The sequence below is a fragment of the Ceratotherium simum genome, chromosome 22 (genome assembly GCF_057802395.1).
Source record: "Ceratotherium simum simum isolate JZ-2026a chromosome 22, ASM5780239v1, whole genome shotgun sequence".
In the NCBI taxonomy this organism is placed as follows: domain Eukaryota; kingdom Metazoa; phylum Chordata; class Mammalia; order Perissodactyla; family Rhinocerotidae; genus Ceratotherium; species Ceratotherium simum.
The window spans coordinates 34,787,887-34,811,050 of NC_141921.1; the positions used below are offsets into that span (position 1 = coordinate 34,787,887).

Sequence of the window (23,164 nt, forward strand, 5' to 3'; positions counted from 1 at the left end):
CCACAAAAAGTTCTTGTGTTCTCCTTTCTCTGTTGTAGCAATTCCCAGTCATTTCCTGTCCAGAAAATACCCAACGATGACCACAAGGTCACTTGGTGCCCTTTCGTAAGGTGACCAGCCTCAGATCCCCGAGTGCCAGTGTGGGGCTCCCTGAGGGCTGTGACCTGGCTCCCGGGGGCAGCCACACTCTCAGCTGTTGGTGGGGCTTTTGCAGGTCAGAGGCTGGGTCTCCTCATGTCCCCTGGCAGCTCCCCCGTCTCCTCACCCTCTGGCAGGCTGTGGGTCTCCCTGCCTCCCCTCCAAGCCTTGTTCCCTCCACCTTGGCCTTTCCAAAGGGCAAACCTAATCACATCACTTCAGCCTGCAGGAAGAAGTCCACATTCTTTAAACTGGCTTACAGTGCCCTTTAGGATCTAGGCCTTGCCCCACCTTTTCTCTTCCCTTCCCCATTCCCCTGGCCAATTCCTGCTTATTCTTCAAGACCCAACCCAGGCATCCCTGCCTCCAGGAAGCCTTCCCTGACTGAACCCCTGCCCACTCCAGTGTGTTTATCAACCTCCCTGCTGGGCTGTAAGCAGCTGAATGCAAGGGAGTCTGTCTTCCTCTCGCTATTTCCAACATGGCCCTGAGTTGGTGCTCAGCTGTTGGCACACTGCTGCAATGTCACTGAACTGAGCCCCACCTTCAGGGGACCCCTCCTGTCCTGTGGCCCCGGCTTTTGCAGGAAGCACCTTTTGGAACAGAGGGGAGCCCCAAGCTGGCCTTGGGTGTGAGGGCCTGGGCCGAAGGCTCTGAGTGCTGTTGGCTGATGTGTCCTCCTCAGCCCAGAGCGCCCTGCCACGCCCTCCGTTTCCTTTCATTGTGCCTCCCTTCCTGTTTAGCTAGACTGTTAGGCTGGGGACACTTTTCCTCCCTTTGAGGACCTGCCTGAATGGAGCTATTTCTCTATGGCATCTCCCTTGACATCTCCCAAATCCCTAATCCACAGTGGGCTCTAGAATCAACAGACTAGAGTTCAAACCCCAGCTCTCCCCAGTTAGCTGTGTGATGAGAGGCAAGGGTCTCACCTCTCGGGACTTCAGTTCCCTCATTTGTAAAAAGAGAACTAATAACACAGCCCTCGTGGCATTGTGAGGGCTTAATGAGTAAGGATGTCCGTGCTCGCGGGAAGTGTGAGCTATGGTTGTGTCACCCCGGCCTATTCATGCGGGGGGTCTGAGAAGAGCCCAGCTGGACGCTCACTGGAAGCCTGCAAGTCCAAACATCCTGTTCTTTTTTGAACTCCTTACTGGAGAAAAGGGGAAAAGCCAGTCTTTTTTTTCTTTTACCCGTATCGGGTGACACAAAAAACACGAGCCCGGCTGGACTGAGCCGCTTGACTCTGATGTTTAGGAGCAAATCTGAGCTGCTGAGCAGGGTGGTGGTTTCTTTCCTGGATTAGGACTGATTCTGTGGGAACTGGACCACCCCTGAGGCGGGAGGGCGACCCTGATGCCTCCTCGGGGCCTGGACCTGTCGCAGAGCCCCTTCCTCCTGGGGAAGGGGGACCCTCTCACGCCTTCCCCACCCCTCCCACCTCCTTCCCCGCAGGTGAACTTCCGCAGCCCCCGGAGTGGCCAGAAGTGGTGGGCTGCGAGGACCCAGGTGGAGAAGCGGCTGGCGTTGCTGGTGGCACTTCTGGCGGCAGGACTGGTAGCCTGCTTGGCAGTGCTGGGCGTCCAGTACCAAACAAGTAGGTACCTCTGTGTTGTGTCGTGGGCTTACCTCGCTCCTGCCCCTGGCCCTGTCCACCTGTGCAAGGGGGCTTCCCTGCTCAGGCCGGGACTGGCTTCCAAGGCCAAGGGGAGAGCTGAGTCTGGAGGGCTCAGGTTGCTGAGTAGACTGAGACCTGGCAGGTGGGTGGCATGGGTGGTGTAAAGGTTTTGGAGTGAGATGGAAGTGAGTCCAAATCCTGGCCTGGCCACTTACCACCTGTGTGCCCTTGGACAAGTCACTTAATCTCCCAGAGCCTGTATCTTCTCTACTTTCGGTGGAGAAAACAGCCCCCAGTTTGGGGATGCCTCTGAGGATTAGAGATAATGGGTATCACATACCTGGCCCCCACTAGGACTTCTCTAACCTTAGCTTCGGGTACTATTGTTGTTAGGACGTGGGCTGGTTAGACACACAGGCTGGCACTGTCCGCTGTCCTTAGTTCCAACAAAATAGCAGTAATGGCTTCCGTTTACTGAATACTTTCCATGTACCAGATACCGCACCTCTCCTTTACAGACGTAATCTCATTTCCTCCCCCAGCAGCCCTGTGAGGTGTGGTTACTTTAGACTCCATTTTCCATATGAGGAAACTGAGGCAGTGAGACTAAGTGACTTCCCCGAGATGACGTGGCTCGTGCAGGAGGGAAGGGGGAAGCTGGAATTTTAGCACAGGCTGGCGGGCCCTGAGCCCAGGCCTTGCCTCCCTTTGTAATCCCCGTGCACCCCAGTGTGTGTTGGTAGCCCCAGGAAAGCTGTCCTTCCGTGGTCCAGCTGCCCTTCGTGTGCCTCTGTAATCACATTTCTGTCCGACCTTGTGTAGCAGTATGATCGGACCCCTTTCCCATCCTGCCATCAGGAGTCTGAGGCTGGTTCTCTGTGTCTAGTGGAGTGCCTCACACGGAGTTGATGTTCCATAAACGTTTATGGAGCTGGAAAGGGCAGATCCAAGCTAAAAATGAGGATGGCAAGTCCAGCCACTTCCAGGTCTCTCACTCCCTGTGCCCCAACATCCAGCTTTCTGATGGCAGTAGTCCACCTGGTCGAGCAGCCCCTGGGGGCTTTGCTCAGGGTCCAACCCCACCGACTTGGTCACCTGGTCACTCATTCCGTCAGAGAGATCGTAAGCCTTTACGGGATCTGGAAACATCAACTCAGTGCTTTGGGGCCAGCCCGGTGGCATAGTGGTTAAGTTTGCATGCTCCAGGGGCCGGCCCGATGGCACAGCAGTTATGTGCACGCGCTCTGCTTCGGTGGCCCGGGGTTCGCAGGTTCGGATCCCAGGCGCACACTGATACACCGCTTGGTAAGCCATACTGTGGCAGCGTCCCATAGAAAGTAGAGGAAGACGGGCACGGATCTTAGCCCAGGGCCAATCTTCCTCGAGGAAAAAAGGGGAGGATTGGCATCGGATGTTAGCTCAGGGCTAGTCCTCCTCACCAGAAAAAAAAAAAAAGTTTGCATGCTCCGCTTCAGTGGCCTGGGTTCACGGGTTTGGATCAGAGGCATGGACCTACACACTGTTCATCAAGCCATGCTGTGGTGGCATCACATATACTAAATAGAGGAAGATTGGTACAGATGTTAGCTCAGGGACTATCTTCCTCAAGCAAAAAGAGGAAGATTGGCAACAGATGTTAGCTCAGGGCCGATCTTCCTCACCAAAAGAAACCAACTCTAGGCTTTGTAGAACCTTCCCCACTGTGAAATTGCTGGCCTGCATGGGTGGCCATGCTGGACTGGGATGGGGAAGGGGATTGGGGGCCTGGAGAGAGGGTGGGACTTCATCTGAGTCATCCTTACATCCCTCCTCTATCAAGCACTCATTCATTCATCCATTCATCCATCCATCCATCCATTCATCCATTCATTCCACAAATATTTAATGAGTGTACTCTATGTCAGGTATCTAGATGTTGTTTAAGAAATAATTACATGATTATTTAACTAAATTTTTTATGGTTTGTATATGTTTTACCAGATGTGCCTAGCCCAGCAGGTGCTTAATGCATATAGTGTAATGTCTGCATGTCATAGGTATGCAAATAGTTTACAAAGTGAATAAATAAATGGCTGAATGGACAAAGGAACAAGAAGGACGACTAAACTGGGGATAACCTTTCTCTATTGATCACCCTTATAGCCGCCTCATTCTAAATCAGCTTCAGTTCAGAACACGCTGCCAGGCAGTGTAGACGCTGACCAGCCTCATCTGCCCAGCTCTTGGCTCTGTGCATGGCAAGCAGGCGAGACTCCAGTAGGCAGTGTCGCCCTGAGAGTGCCCCAGGAGTTCCCAAGATGTTTCTCCACCAGAAACCAGAAGGGACTCCCCAAGGGCTGCTCCTAGTGATCGGGCCCAAAACTCTTCTGCTGTTACTGCCTGGTGGGGCCCACAGGGAGGAATCCTGCTTCTGCCCCTATCCCAGCCCTCTCAGGGCCGCAGAAGGGTTTTCCCCAGCCTGGGCCCAGGTGGAGCTGCGCCTGAAATCAGTGATCTTTGAGCCAACCCACGTGCCTTCATCGGCTGCCTTGGCCTGGGAAAGCAGCGGCCACCCTGGGTATTGACAGTAACCCCATTACTGAGCAGCAGGCGCTGGCACAGCCTCACTTGAGGAAACATCAGGCCAGTCAAAGCAAATTCGCTGATGATTCCAAAAGACCTACCTCTAAGTTACATCTGGACACTTAAATACATATTTATCCATCTTCATGCTGCACCCTCCTTTCCAGAAACTTGCAGGTGTTTTGCAAACAGTGGCAGCAAAACAAACAATAAATTCTCCCAGAAAATATTCTGAAGTGTCTTACTCGGTGTTGAGGCCAGGCACTGTCCAGAACAGGGTCTGGGAACTAGATCTGGGACCTGCTCCTGCCTTCTCAACGGATCATGCACGCCCTAAATTAGGGAAGAAATATTTTCTGCTTCTATAGGTGGTGACCGAGTGCTGGACAAAGCTCTTTCATTCATTTAGTCATTCATTCATTCAGCAAACGTGTATGGAACAGCAGCTGCTAGGTGTCAAGTACAATGCTGGGCAAAGGAAATATAAATGCAAGTAAGATGCTGGCTTTACCCTCAAGCTCACGTTCTAATGGGGGAGGGGGACAGGGAGATGGCCATGACACAGCCTAGTTTGTGCTGGGACAGTGAACACCCAGACAACCAATCAAGGGACCCAGAGAGGGGCGAGGGTCTGGGAAGGTTTCCCTAAGGAGATGGAGCCTGAGCCGAGTTTTGAAGGTGTTGACCTTGATGTGAGAGGAGGGGGGCCTGGAAACTATTAACTGATCAAATATGCATTAAGCACCTGCTGGGCCAGGAACAGTTGGTAAAGGATCTACAAACCATTAAATAGTTAGTTAAATAATCAAGCAGTTATTGCTTAAGCACCACCTAGGGACCTTGCCCTGTGCCCAGCAGAGAGGGTGCTTAGTGAGGAAGTCAGCCTTTCAGACTAATTCCTGGGGACTGGTTTCTTATTTTGTTTTTAAAGATTTTATTTATTTTTATTTTTTCCCCCCAAAGCCCCAGTGGATAGTTGTATGTCGTAGCTGCACATCCTTCTAGTTGCTGTATGTGGGACTCGGCCTCAGGATGAACGGAGAAGCGGTGCCTTGATGCGCACCCGGGATCCGAACCCGGGCCACCAGCATCGCAGCGCGCGCACTTAACCACCAAGCCACAGGGCCGGCCCTCTTATTTTGTTTTTAAACCCAGGTCCCCTTATGATAACTATAAAATCTTAATCTCTCTCTCTCTCTCTCTCACACGCGCATGCATGCACAGATCCTGAGGTATCTCCCTCCCTAGGATCACCCTCTTAGTCTGTCTTCTGAGCATTCCTGCCAGCCAAGATTTTATCAAGCTTTACTTCCTGTAGTTTGTTGTATAAAAACAATAGGTATTCTTTTCCTTTTCCAAATACGAAGTTGTATCATAATAGTGAATAGGCTTTTTCAAACTGCACAGAAATTCTCTTCACTCACCCCCACCCCCCATAAAGATTCTAGTACATTCCCCTGGGTGGGGAGTCGGGCATGCAACTCTGATCGAGATGATCTGATCTAGAGATATGTTAAATGGCACCATATTCCCTACCATTTCCTTTCTCTATTTTCATGCCTAATGGTTCAGTAATTTTTAATTGCTGTATAGTCAGCTTAAAACAAGTAATTACCGCAAAATAAAGTCACCCTGATTTTTGTGCTGTTGTGCGGCTCCTCTGACCCCTTTGTCAGCCTGTAGGACGTTGTGTTTGTCATCAGATGTTAATAAGCCCCTGGGCCACCCCAGCACTATGTTTCCCAGTGAGATGAAGACTGCCCCTGCCAGCCCGTGCATCTTTTTCTGCTCTCTGAAGATTGGCCTGGGAACATTGGACCCTAAGACTCGAGGGAGCCGAGCTCCCATGCCCAGCCATGAGATCATTTCATCACACTGTGAAATTCGTCCTTCTGTTCTTCCTCATTTCTAGATAGAGAAACTGAGGCTCGGAGACATGAAGTCGCTTACACGAGCCCACAGCCAGTAGCGGAAAGCTGGGATTTGAACCCAGGTACATTGCCTGCTCTGCCTCACTCCTCCCTGTGCAATGGGGAAACCGAACTCACCAGAAGGGCTGCAGTAGCCCCAGCGTGACCACAAAGAGGTGGCGAGGGAAAGCAGGAGAACCCGGCCGAGGAGGTGCTGAGGCAGGACAGAGCTGGCTTCAGTCTCCGCTGTCCTGCGCAGCCGGGCGACCTGGTTCCGCTCACTCGCTCAGAGCCTCAGTTTCCTCCTCTTTAAGCGAGGGTGTCACACCTGTATCTTGTGCCCGCAGTGAGGCCTAAATGAGATCACGAGTGTGACGTGCCTGGCGCAGAGCCGTGTTCAGTAAACGGTCCCTCTCGTTGCCAGTGGAGCTTGTGTCAGCCGACGGTTCAGCTACGTCTGTGTTCTTAGTCACGAGCCTGGACATCCGGCCTCCGTCCTGTGAGAACCGGTTCAGGGGAAGCTAATTTCTCTGCTCGTTGTGTTTTGGGGCACTTGTAGGATTTGTAGGACGTGTAGGATTTGGCAACCCTCCCCATTGCCCACCTGCACCGTCCCTCAGGTGGGGCTGTTCCACCCCCTGGCAGTGTGGGGCCAACGTTGCTGGAAGGGCTCCCTTGCAGGCCCACAGCAGGCAGAGCAGAGAGAGGGTGAGATTCAAATCCCATTGGCCTTGAACAAGGTACTTAGCCTCTCTGTGCCTCAGTTTCCTCATATACAAAAATGACCTTAAGCAAAATGATCTTAGGTTTGTTTCATTTTTGTTTCTTTGGAAGATTCAGTGAGGTGACTCTTCTGCATTGTACTCAGTGGGGATGATTTTTCATAATTCCTTCATTCGTAATAGTCTTCCCTTCTTCCTAAGTCCTGGCACCGTACTGTCTGCATCACCCATTTGTGTGGACTAAGTATACTCAGTTTATGTTTGTAGAGTCAATGACAGGCATTTCTCCTACTGTTGTCTTTTGACTTTTCTTATATAATGTGTGTATCCCCAACTAAGTTATTAGCTCTTGAGGGAAAGGACCCTGCCTTTTGTATACCCCACCACACACACCCCCTACAGTCAGCAAAGAACCTGGAAGGTACTCAGTAATTATTTTGTTGAGTAAGTGAGTGCATGAATGAGTGAACAAATTTGTTCAACATCAGGGAATAAAAAAAAAATCAATGAAAGTTTATGGGAGGAAGGACTGATTAAGAGAAACACGTCGGTTCTGGGTGCTTTTTAAGCCATAGAAAGCATTTTAGGCATCTAAATAGAAGTCTTATTTTATAAGCCAGGAGATCGTAAATGTACTGAAATCATTTCTCTGTAGGGGTCTAGTGACCATCCAGTTCTAAATCTGTTTGGTCAGGGAGGGGCTGGGGCATGGCACCCCAGGGCCCCAGGCCACCTGCGCTGTGTTCCCACAGACTTCTCCCTGCCCGCCCTTCACTGGCGTCTTATCCTTGACCCCTGCCAGGAACCCCCCCGGTATGCCTAAGTGAGGCCTGCATCTCAGTGACCAGCTCCATCTTGAGTTCCATGGACCCCACAGTGGACCCCTGCCAGGACTTCTTCACTTACGCCTGTGGCGGCTGGATCAAAGCCAACCCCGTGCCTGACGGCCACTCACGCTGGGGGACCTTCAGCAACCTCTGGGAGCACAACCAGGCCATCATCAAGCACCTTCTCGGTAAGCACCCAGGGGGGACCAATGAGTGGGCCGCAGAGGAGGGCTGTTGGCTGGACCTACCCTGGTGAAAGGAAGAGCTGGGCAGGGCTTCGGAGTAGGTGAAACCACCTCCTGTGGAGTAGGTTAGACCGCCTGCCCCAACACTCGGGTGCAATCCTGAGTAACTTACTTATCTCTGAGCCTCAGTTTCTTCATCTGTAAAGTGAGACTGATAATACCCAAACGGCAGGGTTTTGAGAACTAGAGAGCACACGTGTGAAGCATCAGCATGGTGTGTGTGGCACGTAGTAGGTGCACCAGGACTGGTAGTGGCAATTGTGGCTTTGTGGCTTCAAGCTGAGGCTTGGTTTTTTTGTGTGTGTGTGAGGAAGATCAGCCCTGAGCTAAGATCCATGCTAATCCTCCTCTTTTTGCTGAGGAAGACCGGCTCTGAGCTAACATCTATTGCCAATCCTCCTCCTTTTTTTTTTTTTCCCCCAAAGCCCCAGTAGATAGTTGTATGTCATAGTTGCACATCCTTCTAGTTGCTGTATGTGGGACGCGGCCTCAGCATGGCCGGAGAAGTGGTGCGTTGGTGCGCGCCCAGGATCCGAACCGGGGCCGCCAGTAGCGGAGTGCGCGCACTTAACCGCTAAGCCACAGGGCCGGCCCATGAGGCTTGGTTTTGACTAGTGCTGACTGTGAGTTTTACACATTGTGAGCAAAAGGAATCGAGACTGAGCACACCAGATCAGATTTCAAGGTTGTGAGCAGACAAAAGTTATAGCAGCAGTTTATTTGAGAGTTAATAAGTGTAGGCAGGTGTCTTCCTCAGCCTCGTGGTCGTCAGGCTGGCATGGTAAGCCGTCTACCCAGAGTTCTTCTCTTTGCACTTGTTAGGCCTCTGGCTCCTCGAGTTGACCTCAGTGGTGGTGGTTTTGTCCATAGATTAGAATTCCACATCTGCCTGTTTGCAGCTGTATCCCCAGTTACTGTTTGTTGAACTAATATCTGCCCATTGGGGTCCTCCTCCACGCGAAGTCACAACCCCCCGTACTGTCACATACAGAGGTCCTGACTTAAACCCCTTGGCAGCCAGGACCTTCCCCATCTCCCTCTCCTGCTGACTCCTGCCCCATCCTGGGCCCCTACATGCTGGCAGAGGCTAGATCATGAAGAGCCAGTCAATGAATCCATCCATGACAGAACTTAGAGTCAACAAATACTCAAGTTTCTAAAAAAACCTTCAAGATACTCAAAAGTAGGTCAAATAGAAGACACCTAAAAGGGGACAGATCTTCTCAAAGGGACAGAAACTTTCCTATGAGATAGGAAAAGATTCTAAGTGGACAATTATGAGTTTAAGCCAACTTTGTCTTTAGATGAAAGTAGAAATAAGCAAACCAGGGTAAGGAGACCTTTCCTTTCTTTCCCACCCAGTCCCAGGGGGCACAGCTGGGCTAGGTGAAACCCATCTACTGTTTCTCCTTGGTCCTCAGCAGCTCCTGGGCCGGCCCCGCGGCAGCCGCCTGGGCCGCACAGCATCCTGCTTGTCTCCCTGAGGGTCAGAGCAGGGGGTTGGGGGGACGTGAGGCTGCACAACTCCGGGTGTCAGGAACAGCAAAGCCCCTGCCTGCTTTGTGCTTCCCAAGTGCCTTTGAAAGGGGACACATTCTTTCACTTCTGAACCAGAAGCTTAAAAGGCAAATATAGGGGCCTGCCCGGTGGCGCAGTGATTAAGTTTGCATGTTCCGCTTCGGCAGCCTGGGGTTTCCTGGTTCAGATCCTGGGCGTGGACCTACTCACCACTCATCAAGCCATTCTGAGGAGGCATCCCACATAGAAGAGCTACAACTCTACAACTATGATACACAACTATGCACTGGGGCTTTGGGGAAGAAAAAAAAAGGCAAATATATCTGTGGTGGTGAGACTGGAACTCAAGGATGTCCCTTCCCCAGTGCTGGGGGCTTGGCAGGGACCATTAACCAAAGCAGGAGAATACTCCAGGAAGAATAAAAGATGGGCTAGTGCCTCTGCCTCAGTCACCAGGACCTGGGTTCAAATCCTGGCTTTGCCACTGACCGTGTGATCTTGGGTCAATTACATAACCTCTCTGGGCTGCTTCTCTCATCAGTACAGTGGGAACCACGCCTTCTCCAGGTTGTGAAAATTAAATGGGAACGTACATGTAAAGTGCTCTGCCTAGGCCTGGCCTGTTGTGGTGGCTGCTGTTTATGTTGGTGTTATTCACCATTGACCTTTGGACAACACTGCACAGTTTACAGAGCTCTTTTATAGCTGTCATCCCCTTTGATCCTGTAGGTTAGGAGCTAGGAAGGGGTTGTTCACCACATTGGATAGATGAAGAAACTGAAGTCCAGAGGGATCCTCAAGACAGGCTGGTAGGTGACAGAGCTGGGACTTGCCTGACTTCTGGTCACGTGTCCTTTCCCCTGTCCCACACCCTCCTTCAGGTACAAGGGGTGGGTATGGCTCCCTTCCCACTTTGTTGGAGAGAGCCAGCAGGAAGTGCAGAACATCAAGGATCTGAAGGAAAGAGGGAAAGAGACTGATGTTTGTTGAGTGTCTGCTATGTACTGTGCACCGTGCCAGGCTCGTTGTATCTACTGCCTCCTTAATCCTCCCAGCTACGACTTAGGAATTGTTGTACCCATTTTATAGATGAAGGAACTGAGGCTCAGAGAAGTTAGTTATGTAACTTTGTCAAGGACACACCACAAGTCTGGAATGGAGAGGGCCTCCACCCCTAGGGAGCCATTAGCACCGAGAGGGGACAGGGGAGGAAAGGTGGACAGGCACTCTTATTTCCCGGGTAAGCCCAGAACTGGCCCTTGGATATTGTGCCCATGGATCCTGATCCTGCTGGTTCTTATCAGGAGGGCTGGGGTCTATGCCAAGACTGAGTCCATCCCCCTACCCCACACCCCAGGAGGGCAGGGCCCCAGTCCTTGGCTCTGGCTTTACATCCACCCTGTCCCTGACAGTCAAGGGGTGGGTGGGGAGCTGCACTGAGCTGGGCACAGACCAGCCAGACCCATGGGTTTAAGTCCCTGACCCAGGGGCCAGGGTCTGGTGGTGTCAGGAGGCCAGACTGCAGGGTTTTGAAGTCAGGCAGCCTGGCATGCTGGCTTATCACCCGTGTGGCCTTGGACAAGTGACCTGGCTCCTCCCCAGCTTAGTTTCTTTATCTGTAAAATGGGGGCAATGGTGCCTCCTAACACACAAGGTCACTGTGAGTATTGACTTCTATGTGATGGGTCAGGGTACTTAGCACAGAGCCTGGGACCTGGTACATGCAGCGAAGCAGAGCTACCCTTCTCAGTGGTCTTAGGAGAGTTCCAGCCTGGCCCCCTCCCTAACACGCTGTGTGACTGCAGAGAGGCCGCTCAGCCTCTCAGGGCCTCAGCTCTTCACCTGTAAAGTGGGAACTAACTCAGAGCATCAGAAGGGATGTTCTAAGCGTTAATTGGGTGGTCGAAGAAAGGGTGACTGTTACTTATTTTATGTCTTATGGAAGCACTGACGTGGACCCAGTTATGAGGGAAGGAGACACAGGGCGTATCCGTGACCATGCTGGGTTGTTTACTTGTATTATTTTCTTTAAACCATGGAGTAGGCTGTATATGCCCGTTTTACAAAAGAGACTCATAAGTACAAAGAAAATGTATTTCCTGGGAAATGGTGGAGGTGGAATTCAGCCCCAGAGCTGTGGGGCCTCAGACCGGCATTCTTTATCTACTGACTCCGCTGAGTCAGATTCACCACACGGAGGTCACGGAGCGCCCAGCAGTGTGGTTGGCCAGCCTCCTTCCTCCGTGGCTGCTTGCCCGAGCTCTCCAGGCCAGGACAGACCTGCCAGGCCTGATGAGCGCAGAAGCTGGGGTCACCCTCACGTCATGCTGACCAGGAGCTTCCCCAAGGAGGCATGTCCTGGCGTTCCCTCCCTCCAGGCTCACTCCTGGGAACTAGTCTGGAAACGGCCCCTCCCCTGTGGGCCTTGATACCTGGGGCTCTGATACCTGGAAACCCCTGCAGGGCAGGAAGCAGGTGAGTGGGTGACTGAGAAATGCAGGAGCGTGGGCCAGTGCATTGCTGGGCATACAAAGGGGTCAGCCAGCAGGCCTCAGGAGGGAGCTGGGGCTGACGGGGACTGGGATATGCCGAGAGGTGCCTGGGCTGTCCATGCTCGCCTGGGAGCGGGCTCTCTAGGTGGAGGAAGAAGGAACATTCAGAGGGCCAGGGGGGATTGTCAGCTGGCCAGACAGAACAGCTGTTACCGCCAGCCTGCCGTGTGACTTGGGCGAGACGCTTTTTTCTCTGAACAGTGAGTTCACTCTCGCCCCCTCAGGAAGTCCAGGCAGATCTGTAGCAGGTGGATTGAACTAGGACGCATGAGACAGATGGCTCACCCGGGTCACCAGCTGGGGCTGTCCTCGTAGGCTTTGCGGAGATAGGAGTGTGGTCCCACTTCCTCAGGGGAAGGATGCAGCGGGACCTGGCTCCCCTTCAGCCTGGGCCTCGCCTTAGGTTTTCCTCCCCTTGCTTTTAGCGCAGAATATTCTGCCATCTAGAGTACCTACCTCACCCCCTCCCAATCCCACAAGACTTGTCTCAAACCTGCTTCCGTTATGCCTTCTGTGGCGACCAAAGGGCCTCTCCGGGGTTGAGCTACAATTACATCTTGTGTACCTGTCGTATTTACTATATTTCATATTGTAATGGTAATGTATTCAGAAAAATGAATGCCTGCTTGTTAAAACCATTCGAGCAACACAGAGTCCATAAAGAAAAAGTTAGCGGTCTCCCTTCCTTCTACCCCGACACCGGTCTCCCTGAGAAATACAGACAGAATCCTTTCCATAGCGTTAAATTTGTCCATGTCAGTGACTTAGCAATTAATCGTGTCATCTCTTCTATTTTTATTTTGATTTGTTTTTCCAATATTTACTGTCTAATTTAGTTGCATCTTCCTGCGCATATTGGAAACTATGGGCGACACCTGCAGCTGAAGTGCTTTCTGTCCAGGTCTCCTGTCTGCACCAGTGGGGCCTTCCTTCAAATGGCTGAATGGATTGATTGATTAATTAATTCGAGGATGGGAGGGGTGTCCAGGGCTTCGTAGGCCTGCCGGACTGCTTCAGGTCTGTCTGTCTCTGGTTTTCTGGGCCAACCTACAGGAAAGGAAAGGAAAACAGAGAGAGCATAGGCTCCAGTCCTGGCCTCAGCCACTTGCTTGTGTGACCTTGGATAGGTTACTCAGCCTCTTGCCTATAAATTTGGCATGATACTAATACGCCCACTGGTGGAAATTGTTTTGACCAGATGAACACGCACAGCCACACCCAAACTCAGAGGAAGCAGTTCATTTTCTCAGGGAGGCTTAAGAAGGCCTGGGTTTGAATTCTAGCATGCTCTGTATTAGCTCTGCCTCCCTAGGCAAGTTCTTTCATCTCCCTGGGCCTCGTTTTCCTTCTCTGTGAAATGGGGTGATAGTATCCACTTCGGGGAGTCAGTGTGGTGATGAAAAGATTTCAGCACAGGGCCTGGCCCACCGTGGGCACCGGTAAATGGTAATAATAGTGTAATGATTTTTGTTCTTCTGCAGAAAAAGGCACCTCCTTTATCAGCCCCCCTCTTCCCCTCACAGGATGGGGCTCCTGAGGCCTGTGACTATCTGAACTGAGTCTGTGGTTTTATCTAAAACAAACGCTGGTCTTGTCCTGATGTGGAGTCAGGGCCCCTCGTGCTCCTGGCCAGACGGTCTCACTGCGGCACAGGGGGCCGCAGAATTCCCAGTCATCCCCATCACTGCAGCCCGCGGCTGGGCGTTGTTTCCTCCCAGGGAGCGATGTGGGAAAGGGTGTTCCAATAAAAACTCCCAGAGGAAGAAGCGGGCAGATTAAATGGTGTGCTGGCTTTCCTCTCTGGGACTTTGGGGAAGTGACTGAGGAAGTTTCTGGAACTCGGGGTCCCTGGAAGGAAGTACCCAGGCAGTTGGGAGCCTTGTTATCTGGCCCTGGGCTGCCAAATTATTTCCATACCACGGGGGCCCTGGAAGTGCCAAAATGTGGCCCCTGGCTCAGTGCTAGAAGCTGCCCTGTTGGCTTCCTCCTAGACTGCTCCCAAGGAACTTTCTTCTGGGAAGTAAACACAGGCAGGGGTGTCTTAAAGGAAAGCCAGCTTTTCCTAATGAGAAAACCTCTGTGGCTTTCACTTTGAAACCGAGCCTCCTCCCTCAGGCTGATGTGATTGATCTCTGTCTCTGTGGAGCTCCCAGAACACTCCTTCATTCATTCACTCAACAATTAGATATTGTGCACCCGCTGTGTGCCAGACATCGCCAGGTGCTGGGGATTGTGTAAGGAATAAGACAGTCTTTTCTTGTGGAGCTCACATGCCAGCAGGGAGACAGACAATAAACAAATAAAGGATTAAATAAATAATATGGTTGTGAAAAAAATCAAATAGGATGCGGGGCCTGAGAGAGAAGAGGCGGCCAAGAGGGGATGGGCTTTCAGAGGAGGGGACATTTGAGCAGAAACTTGAATTAAGTGAGAGAACAGACCACGTGGATGTGAGGGGAAGAGTGTGGCAGGCAGGAGGAACAGTGAGCATGGTGGCCCTGGGGCAGGAGCGCGGGAGGAAGAGGGAGAGGAGCAGGAGACGAGGTGGGAGATGGCGGCCGGGAGGTGGCGGGGCCCAGATCATCCAGGGCATTGTTTCTCAACTTTTTTCATTATTGCCTCCTCCTAAAATTTTAATACCACAGATATACTGTATAGCTGTTTATGTACTATATCTATACAAAAAAAGAATAAAATGTTTCTGCCCCCTAAGAACGAATTCTCTCCCCCCTTGTGGGCAGTATTGCCCCTGTTGAAAATGAGTGATATAGGACCTTATAGACAATTGTAGGGAATTTGTATACTCCAGTCAATATTTGAACTAACAGACAGCAGCTCTGTAAACTCCCCACCCCGGGTTCCACTTGGGCCTCTAACAGCCATCTCCAGCGTAAACTGTCTAAAACTGAACTGCTTACTCCACTCCCCCAACCTGCCCCGTCCCCAGCCTTCCGCATCTCAATTAGCCACCACCCTTTGTTCAGGCCAAGGAGACTTGGCAGCATTCTTGAGTCCTGTTTCTCTCATGCTCCCACTGCTTCTCGCCCCTTCTCTGCTGCCAGCTGGCCCGAGCCCCCATCGTCGCTCACCGGGTCTGTTGCAGTGCCTCCCCCTGGCCATCTCACTTCGGCTCTTATCCCCTGGAGCCTGCCAGGTAGTAGGTGGGGAGGGAGGAGAGGCGGTGGGAGAATGTGCTGTGGGTTGTCCCGATGGGCTCCGTGAGCCAGAGGGAGGCGACTGGAGCAGTGGAGGAGCTTTACCTTCTCCCAGGCCCCTGCCCCAGCCAGCGTCGGCGTGGGGATACAGGAATGTGAGCGCCAACCCCTGATGGGGCCCACACTCCTCCTGTCCCTTCCTGCCCCACCTGCCTCCTTTCTCCCTGTGCAAGTCTCTGACAGGCACCGGCCTCCTCACCCTCTGGTCCCCCAGATACCGCGTCCTTCCCCATCAAAAGGACGCTGTGTTCTTTCAGTGAACGTGGCTGAGGGCTGCCGTGTGCCCGCCAGGTGCTGGGGAACAGGGATCACTAGGACACGGACTAGTAGGCGAGGCAGCCCAAGCACAGCCCCCACGTCCACTCATCCTTCATCCCCAGAGCTCTGGCGAGGCTTCCCTGGGACCTCCCCCCGCCATCCTCCCTCAGGGCCTCCCGGCATTCAGGAGGCATCCCCCGCCACGTTCTCCTCACAGCATTCACCCGCTGTGTAATCAGATTATCGTCTCTGTGATTGTCATGTTGCTGTGAGTCTCACCCACCAGGCTGCGGGCCTCATGCGGGCAGACCCGTGTCTGTGTTGCCCACTGCATCCTCCATACCCAGCCCAGCAGCCACCAAACCATAGGAACTTCGTAAACATTTGTGGGAAAACGAGTGGACGTGACACGCAGGGTGTGGAGCTCGGAGGAAGGAAGTTTGAACTCATCAGCGGCAGCCTCTCAGCGAAGGGGAAAGGAGCGTTCCCTCTCTGGGTGCGTTCCCTCTCTCCCAGTGATCGTTCAGGGATTGTGTACAGGTGTTAGCGGCTGGGGTGGGATGCCTGTCATGAGCACAGCCAGGCTGTTCCTCCTTTGGGCCTCTTATCTTGGTGGCCTTGGGGCGGTGGGAGGGGAGGTACCAGGCCCTTTCGTGGCCAGAGCACACAGGGCACCTCCCCCGACACTGACCCGGCATCTCAGGGTCATGGTCAGAGCCAGTTGTGGATGGTGAGATGCTGCTTCAGGGGTCTGGCGAGCAATGACAATTTTCTTGCTTTCCTGTCTGCTGGGAGGTGTTGTCATAGAAATGAGGCCCTGGAAGGGGGTTGGGGAACCCCCCTTCACTTTCTCTGATGTTCTGCTTCCTGAGCCTCAGGGGCAGGGAGAATTCGCAGCCCTCCCCGCTGCTGCCCTCCCCTCCGGGAGGCCTCTTCTCATAGCCCCAGTCCAGCGTGGGGGCCACGCAGGTGTTTCCAGGGCCGTGTGTACCCTCCATAGCCCCTCATCCTGCAGGCCCCTGGGCCTCTGTGTCCATATCTCCCTTCAGACTAGCCCAGGCTGGTCCCGTCCCTCTTCAGGGCTGTCACCCTGACCTCAGTAGGACCGAGAGTTGATGCTCTCTGACCATTGAAAACCATGATGCTGTTTATGGTAAGGATTGGGGGGCAGGGGAGCTCTCGGGATGAGGGCTGGGAAAGCTGATTAGACTGGTCAGGAAATGACTCCTGCCCTTGGAAACAGGCTACGCCAAGTGGATGTCTTTTCTCGAAACATCACGCCCTCTTATGCTTCCTTGCTTTCCCTCATGCTCTCCAACTGCCCCCAAACCCAGCGCCCTTTCCCTTCATTTCTACCTGGTGAAGAATTTTTCATCTTTAAGAACCAACTCAAGTAGAATGTTCTCAGCAGGCCCCCTGACCCTACCCCACCCCACCCCACCCCACCGAAGGGTGTGACTTTTCTCTGGGCTCCAAAACTGTTTGCGTTAATCAAAGCACTTTGGTGTCTCTCGGCCATTTCTTTGCGTGTCTGTGGTCACATTAGACCGTGAGCTCCTTGGAGGCAGGAAGTACGCATTCGTGTCTGTAAAGCCTGGTGCCCAGCCCCATGCCTGGCTCCCCGTAGGTGCTCTCTGTTGAGAGCCTTCGTGGATGAACCTCTTAGGAGAGGCTTCAAAGAGAAGATGGGCTCTGAGAGAGGCCTTGAAGGCTGTAGGGTCTGACAGGGTCCAATGCACAAGGGCCAGGGCGAGCTTTTTCTTCATGTGTTTCTCGTTATCTGTGTCGTCACGCTGGAAAGGAAGTTCATGGGGACGTTGTCTTTTGTGTCCCCAAAAGACACAGAGCCTGGCATGGAGTAATCATCTCGGATCGATCTGTTTAGTGGATGAACGGATAAAAGTTCTGCTAGAAAAGTCCCGTGGAGGACGTAGGGTTAGGGGAGTCTGAAGGAAGACAAAGAAGGAGTTTCAGGGTCCGGGAGAAATGAGTTTGAAAGGAGGAAAAGTGGCCGGAGCAGCGAGGAGTCTCCCAGGGAGGGAGTGAACCAGACAGAGGGAATTGAGAGGGCAGGGACTCGGCGTGGTCTGGAGCAGAGCTCTGGGATGACGGCTCAGGCACAGGAGCCCTGGCACATAGTAGGCCCTTCGTGACCTAAACAGCAGGAAGTCGTTGCCTTCGAGGGGTGCAGCCAGGACCCTCCCTGGTGCTTGTGCACATACAGGAGCGTGGCCCTCAGCAGGTGGCATCCGGACCAGGGCTCTGAGGGCAGGGAGAAGGGGACAGAGTCTCCTGGGTGTCCCAGTGTAAGGGATTGCGATGCTGTTTGCCGAGGTTGGAATGGGAAATGGCAAGCAGCCCTCTGAGTCAACTGTCGCATGATGAACATGATGCCCGGCCCCTCTGAGGAGGAAATGGAAGGTAAATTCACAATGAATGAGGCCTTTAAAGCTTCTGTCCAACTCCAGTCTTTACCACAAGAAGGGTCATCTGGGTTCTGAAAAGTAAGCATGTCTCTGTCCCACGCACCAGGCAGGGGTGTTTGGGCCATGCGTTGGCCAGCAGACTGTCCCCCTGTGGGGTAGCCTGTGCTGCCAACCTAGGGACATGTCCACGAACCCGACCAGCAGAGTGGGAGAAACATGGTATGCTCTTCTTATTTGCAGTCAGCTAAAATTAGGGAGCACCTCCAGTCTGCCAGGCTCTGCCCCGGGGCCGTCACATACCCGTGTGATTGAATTCCGCCCCGCTGCCTCATGGGCAGAAATGCTAGCTCCGTTTACAGCTGAGAACACCGAGGCTCTGAGGACTCAGCCGGGGCCACCTAGTGTGCAGATGGGGCACGTTGCAAACTCTGCTGTCTCTTGTTCCAGAGAACTCCACGGCTAGTGTGAGTGAGGCAGAAAGGAAGGCCCAAGTGTACTACCGGGCATGTATGAATGAAACCAGAATCGAGGAGCTCAAGGCCAGGCCCCTGATGGAGCTGATTGAGAAGGTGAGTTCCCCGGGCAGACGTTCCCGATCGCCTGCCCATGTCACCTGCCTGCCCCTCTGGCTCTCACCTCAGCTCTCAGCTACCATGGGGACCTGGCCACCTCACACCTCGGCCAGCTGGACTGTAGAGCCTGTGGGGGCTGAGTGTGTGTGTGTGTGTGTGTGTGTGTGTGTGTGTGTTTCTCTGTGTGGGTGGGAATATTGTGTGTGTTAGTGTGGGGATGTATGTCGGCATCTGTTGTAGATGTCTGTCACACATATGTGTGTCTCTCTGCATCTGTGTGTGGGACAAGGGCCATATTTACAGGGAAATGTTGCTGCTTCCTTTTCCTCAGAGGGCGTGTTGTGTGTCGGGGGGTACGTTGCAGAAGAATCAACAGAAAGTCTTTTTTTTTTTTTTTTTTGCGAGGAAGATCAGCCCTGAGCTAACATCCGATGCCAGTCCTCCTCTCTTTTTGCTGAGGAAGATTGGCCCTGGGCTAACATCCGTGCCCATCTTCCTCTACTTTATATGGGACACCGCCACAGCATGGCTTGACAAAAGCGGTGCGTTGATACGCGCCCGGGATCCGAACTTTCAAACCCCGGGCCGCCAAAGCAGAGCGCACGCACTTAACCACTGCACCACCGGGCCAGCCCCCAACAGAAAGTCTTGGACCAGAAGCAGAGCCCTCCCTGGAGGAGGCGCCCTGAGCTGGGGCCTCCCCTTCCTCCTGCAGGGTGAGCCTTTCTTCTGGGCACCTCCCAGTTGGCCTTGGATGGACTCCGAGGGGGCCGCCCAAGGCTGGCCAGGCTGCCTGGCGCACACAGAAGGGTGGCCGTGGATGTTTTCTGGCTGTCCCGTGCTCCTTCAAGGCCCTGCCTCCTAGCTCGGTGCTGGGAAGGCATTGTGGCAGGGGTGGGAGCTGTGGGCACTGGGGACCGTACGGTCTCTCCTCTCTGGCACAGGCCCCACATGCCAGCTTGTGCTGAGCCAGAGAGGACCAAGGAGATTAAAAAAATCCCAACTCTGGGGCTGGCCCGGTGGCGCAAGCAGTTAAGTGTGCGCGCTCTGCTGTGGCGGCCTGGGGTTCGCCGGTTCGGATCCCGGGTGCGCACCGCCGCACCATTTGTCAAGCCATGCTTGGCGGCATCCCATGTAAAGTAGACGAAGATAGGCACAGATGTTAGCCCAGGGCCAGTCTTCCTCAGCAAAAAGAGAGGAGGATTGGCAGATGTTAGCTCAGGGCCGATCTTCCTCACCAAAAACAAAAACAAACAAACAAAATCCCAACTCTGAGAGAAACTGAAGTACAGACCATAGCTTATCAACCTTTTAAAAAATATGGAGCCTTTTTTTTTCCATAGGCAAGATTGAATTTATGCTCTACTAGGAATTACAGCCGTGTGATTCAGTATTCAAAAAGTGAACAGACTACAGGCAAGATCTCCTTCCCATCCCCATCCCCCGCCATCCAGGGAGCAGCCACTGTGTAGATTCATGGCTCGCTGGTCTGGGATAAGTCTTGCTCTGTCCAGCATCTCCTGCCCACTGGTCAGAAACCCCTAATGAAGACCATCTCTTTTGTTTGCTCTTGAGGCTCAGAGAGGTCAGTTGACTGCTGCAGTGTTCACAGAGCAGGTCAGCCCCAGAAGCAGAATTCACACCCGGGTCCCCCACCACCTCATCACCTCCCTGTTCCCTCTCTCTCCCCACAGCTCGGGGGCTGGAACATCACAGGTCCCTGGGACAAGGACAACTTCCAGGACACCCTGCAGGTGGTCACCTCCCACTACCGCACCTCGCCCTTCTTCTCCGTCTACGTCAGCGCCGACTCCAAGAATTCCAACAGCAACGTGATCCAGGTGAGCCAGCCTGGACCACAGGAGGAGGAAGGGGTGTGACCTCATGGTCTCTTCTGAGTTTAGCAAGCGCTGGGGTAGGGAGACTTGCCCTGGGCAGCAGGCTGCTGGTTTCTGAGCCTGGGTTATTTCTGGAGGCTCCCAACCACGAGATTTTTACAGGCAAGAAGTTATGAAAGGGTAGCCTGCTGTGCTTGGGGAGGTGGGGTCACTGAGCACAGATGACTCCTTGGGGTTCTAATTGGTCACCGTGGGCTCCAGGACAGCTAGAGCCACCTCCTGGTCCCCCTACCTCAACCTCCGGTCTTTGTGGCTCTGCTTGGAGTGGCTTTGAGTCCAGCTCTTCCTGCCAGAGCCAGCCCCAGACTGAGTGTCAGCACACCCAGGGGGACCCCAGCACTGGCTCCCACCCTCAGATGCAGAAGCGAGAAACCCAGGCTGGGGGTCAGGAAGGCTAAGTTCCCTCCTATTTCTGCCACTCATTCACTGTGTGACCTTGGGCAAGTGCCTCAACCTCTCTGAGGTGCAGTTTCCTTATCAATCTAATGAACTATAACGCTACTCTAAGTATGTCAAGGTCTGGCCCATAAGGCTCTGAGAGTAGCTTTCAGGAATTGACCCTCCCTTACCTGCACTCGGCAAGCTTTTTACTGGCACTTTCTCCTTGAATCTTTGTTCCAGCTCTGAGGGTTAGATATTATTTCCCCTGTTTTCCAGATGAAGAACCTGCAGATCAGACAAATTCAGTAACTTGACCAAGGTTACACAGCTTGTGAGTGGCTCTTAACCACTGTACCATCTTGGGAAGTGCTGAATGAAATTGAGGTGCTCTGCCAAGGCTAGGAGGTGTTTAAGGAGGAGGGTGGCTCTGTCTGGCCCTTCAGAAGGGCCCACAGTCCCTGTGGCTGACCACGCATGTGGGCAGGAATGCAGCCCCCCATGTATCTGTCCCCGCCCCGGGTGGGCCCATCCCAGGGGTGGCCCCAGCAACCAGTTCATGCTCCTGCTGGGACCCGAGCTGGCCCTGTTGCCATGTGCCAGCCGTCCCCAGGGTGGGCGGAGGCCATGCAGTGAGCATGTGCAATGGGAGATGCCCTCTCACTCCCGCCTGTCTCTCCAGGTGGACCAGTCTGGCCTGGGCTTACCGTCAAGGGACTATTACCTGAACAAAACCGAAAATGAGAAGGTGAGTATAGTATTCAGAAAGAGTGGCCCCTGCCCCCAGCCCACCTCTCTCCGTGGCTCACCCCACTCAGTGTCCCCTCAGTGTCCCCCCGTGCAGGTCTTTGAAGCTAGAGGAGCACAGAGCTGTCACTTACCTGATGGGTGACGGGCTGTCCCTGGCAGGTGAGGGGGCCCTAGGCTGGCTGTTTCACATTCACGCATCGCAGGCACAATAGACAGGGGACAGGTGTCATCTGTCCCTATTCTAGAGCAAGGCAGCGATAACAGCCACCACCATTTGTGGGTGCTAAGCCTTCTATATACATCACCTCTGGCCCTCCCAGTAACCCCGCAGATAGTGAACGTCTCTGAACTTCGTTCACCTCATCTGTCACTAGGGTATTATTTTTACCTTGCCTTCTACAGAGGAGGGAATAAGGCCCAGAGATGCTAAGTGACCTGCTCGTGGTTACACAGCCAATAAATGCTGAGACTGAGATTTACATCCAGATCTACTCACTCCAAAGCCCATGACCTTACCTCCCCCCGGCTGCCTCTCGTGATGTCCCAGGGAGACCTGGCCTGAGGTTCCTCATCTGTCCGTTCATTTTTCCACCAACTTGTATTGAGCAAGCGTCTGTGAAGTGCCTGATGCTGGGGAGATAGTGGTGAACGAGCCCGGCGTGGTCCCTGCCCCACGGGGCTGAGTCTAGTAGAGGAGGCAGATGTTAATTAACTAACCTCCCAGTAGAGGCATAATGACAAATTGTGATAAGTGATGGGTGACTGAGAAAGTTTAACAGGACGTAATTCATATCTGGGGGCACGGTAGAGGAGGGTGGTTCAGAAAAGGTGCCTTCCAAGAGCTGAAAGATGGCCCCGTTGGCGGCTTTCATGTGAGGAGCATCTGGGAGGGAGTGTGGGCGGGGACAGCAGGGACCAACCCCCGTGGGGGCCTGTGGCTTTCTCCTGAGGGCCGTGGGGAGCCAGCGGAGAGGCGCAGCACCAAAATCATTCTTGAAGCTGTGTTTCCTGCAGGTCTCCTGGGGGAAGCGCCCAGCCCCCTCACACCCCGCGCTGGGCCACAGCTGGCCCTGCCCAGGCCTGCTCCCTGTGTCCCTGTGGGCAGTGAGTGGCAGCCACTGACAGACTGGGGATGGTGGGTCCCACAGGTGCTGACAGGATACCTGAACTACATGGTCCAGCTGGGGAAGCTGCTGGGCGGAGGGGACGAGGACAACATCCGGCCCCAGATGCAACAGATCCTGGACTTTGAGACAGCGCTGGCCAACATCACCATCCCCCAGGAGAAGCGCCGGGATGAGGAGCTCATCTACCACAAAGTGACGGCGGCCGAGCTGCAGGTACTTGAGCGAGGGCTGAGATGGAGGCTAGGATAGCCACAGGGCTCGGGACATAGGGCACTGGGCTGGAGGTTTTTACACCCACTTCGTCAGATCCTCAGAACAACCCTATGAAGCAGGGATGGTTGTTATACCCAGTTCACAGAGGGAAAAACTGAGGCTTAGAGATGTAAAGTTGCCTGCTGAAGGCCACACAGCTAATGACTCCAAAGCTAGTCTCTTGCCCTACGCTGGGCTG

The 23,164-nt window shown here is 53.5% G+C and overlaps 1 protein-coding gene across 6 annotated transcripts in view; it reads left to right on the forward strand.

Annotated features, from left to right (window-relative positions):
* The window catches only part of ECE1 (endothelin converting enzyme 1), a 106,717-nt gene that overhangs the window by 57,563 nt on the left and 25,990 nt on the right, over nt 1-23,164 (forward strand). For all 6 annotated transcript variants that reach the window (XM_087446637.1, XM_087446638.1, XM_087446639.1 and 3 more), the window contains 6 exons: nt 1,591-1,732; nt 7,750-7,962; nt 18,436-18,557; nt 20,255-20,401; nt 21,519-21,584; nt 22,735-22,926. In XM_087446637.1, the coding sequence (XP_087302763.1) occupies nt 1,591-1,732; nt 7,750-7,962; nt 18,436-18,557; nt 20,255-20,401; nt 21,519-21,584; nt 22,735-22,926 (882 nt within the window). The remainder of the gene's footprint in view (nt 1-1,590; nt 1,733-7,749; nt 7,963-18,435; nt 18,558-20,254; nt 20,402-21,518; nt 21,585-22,734; nt 22,927-23,164) is intronic.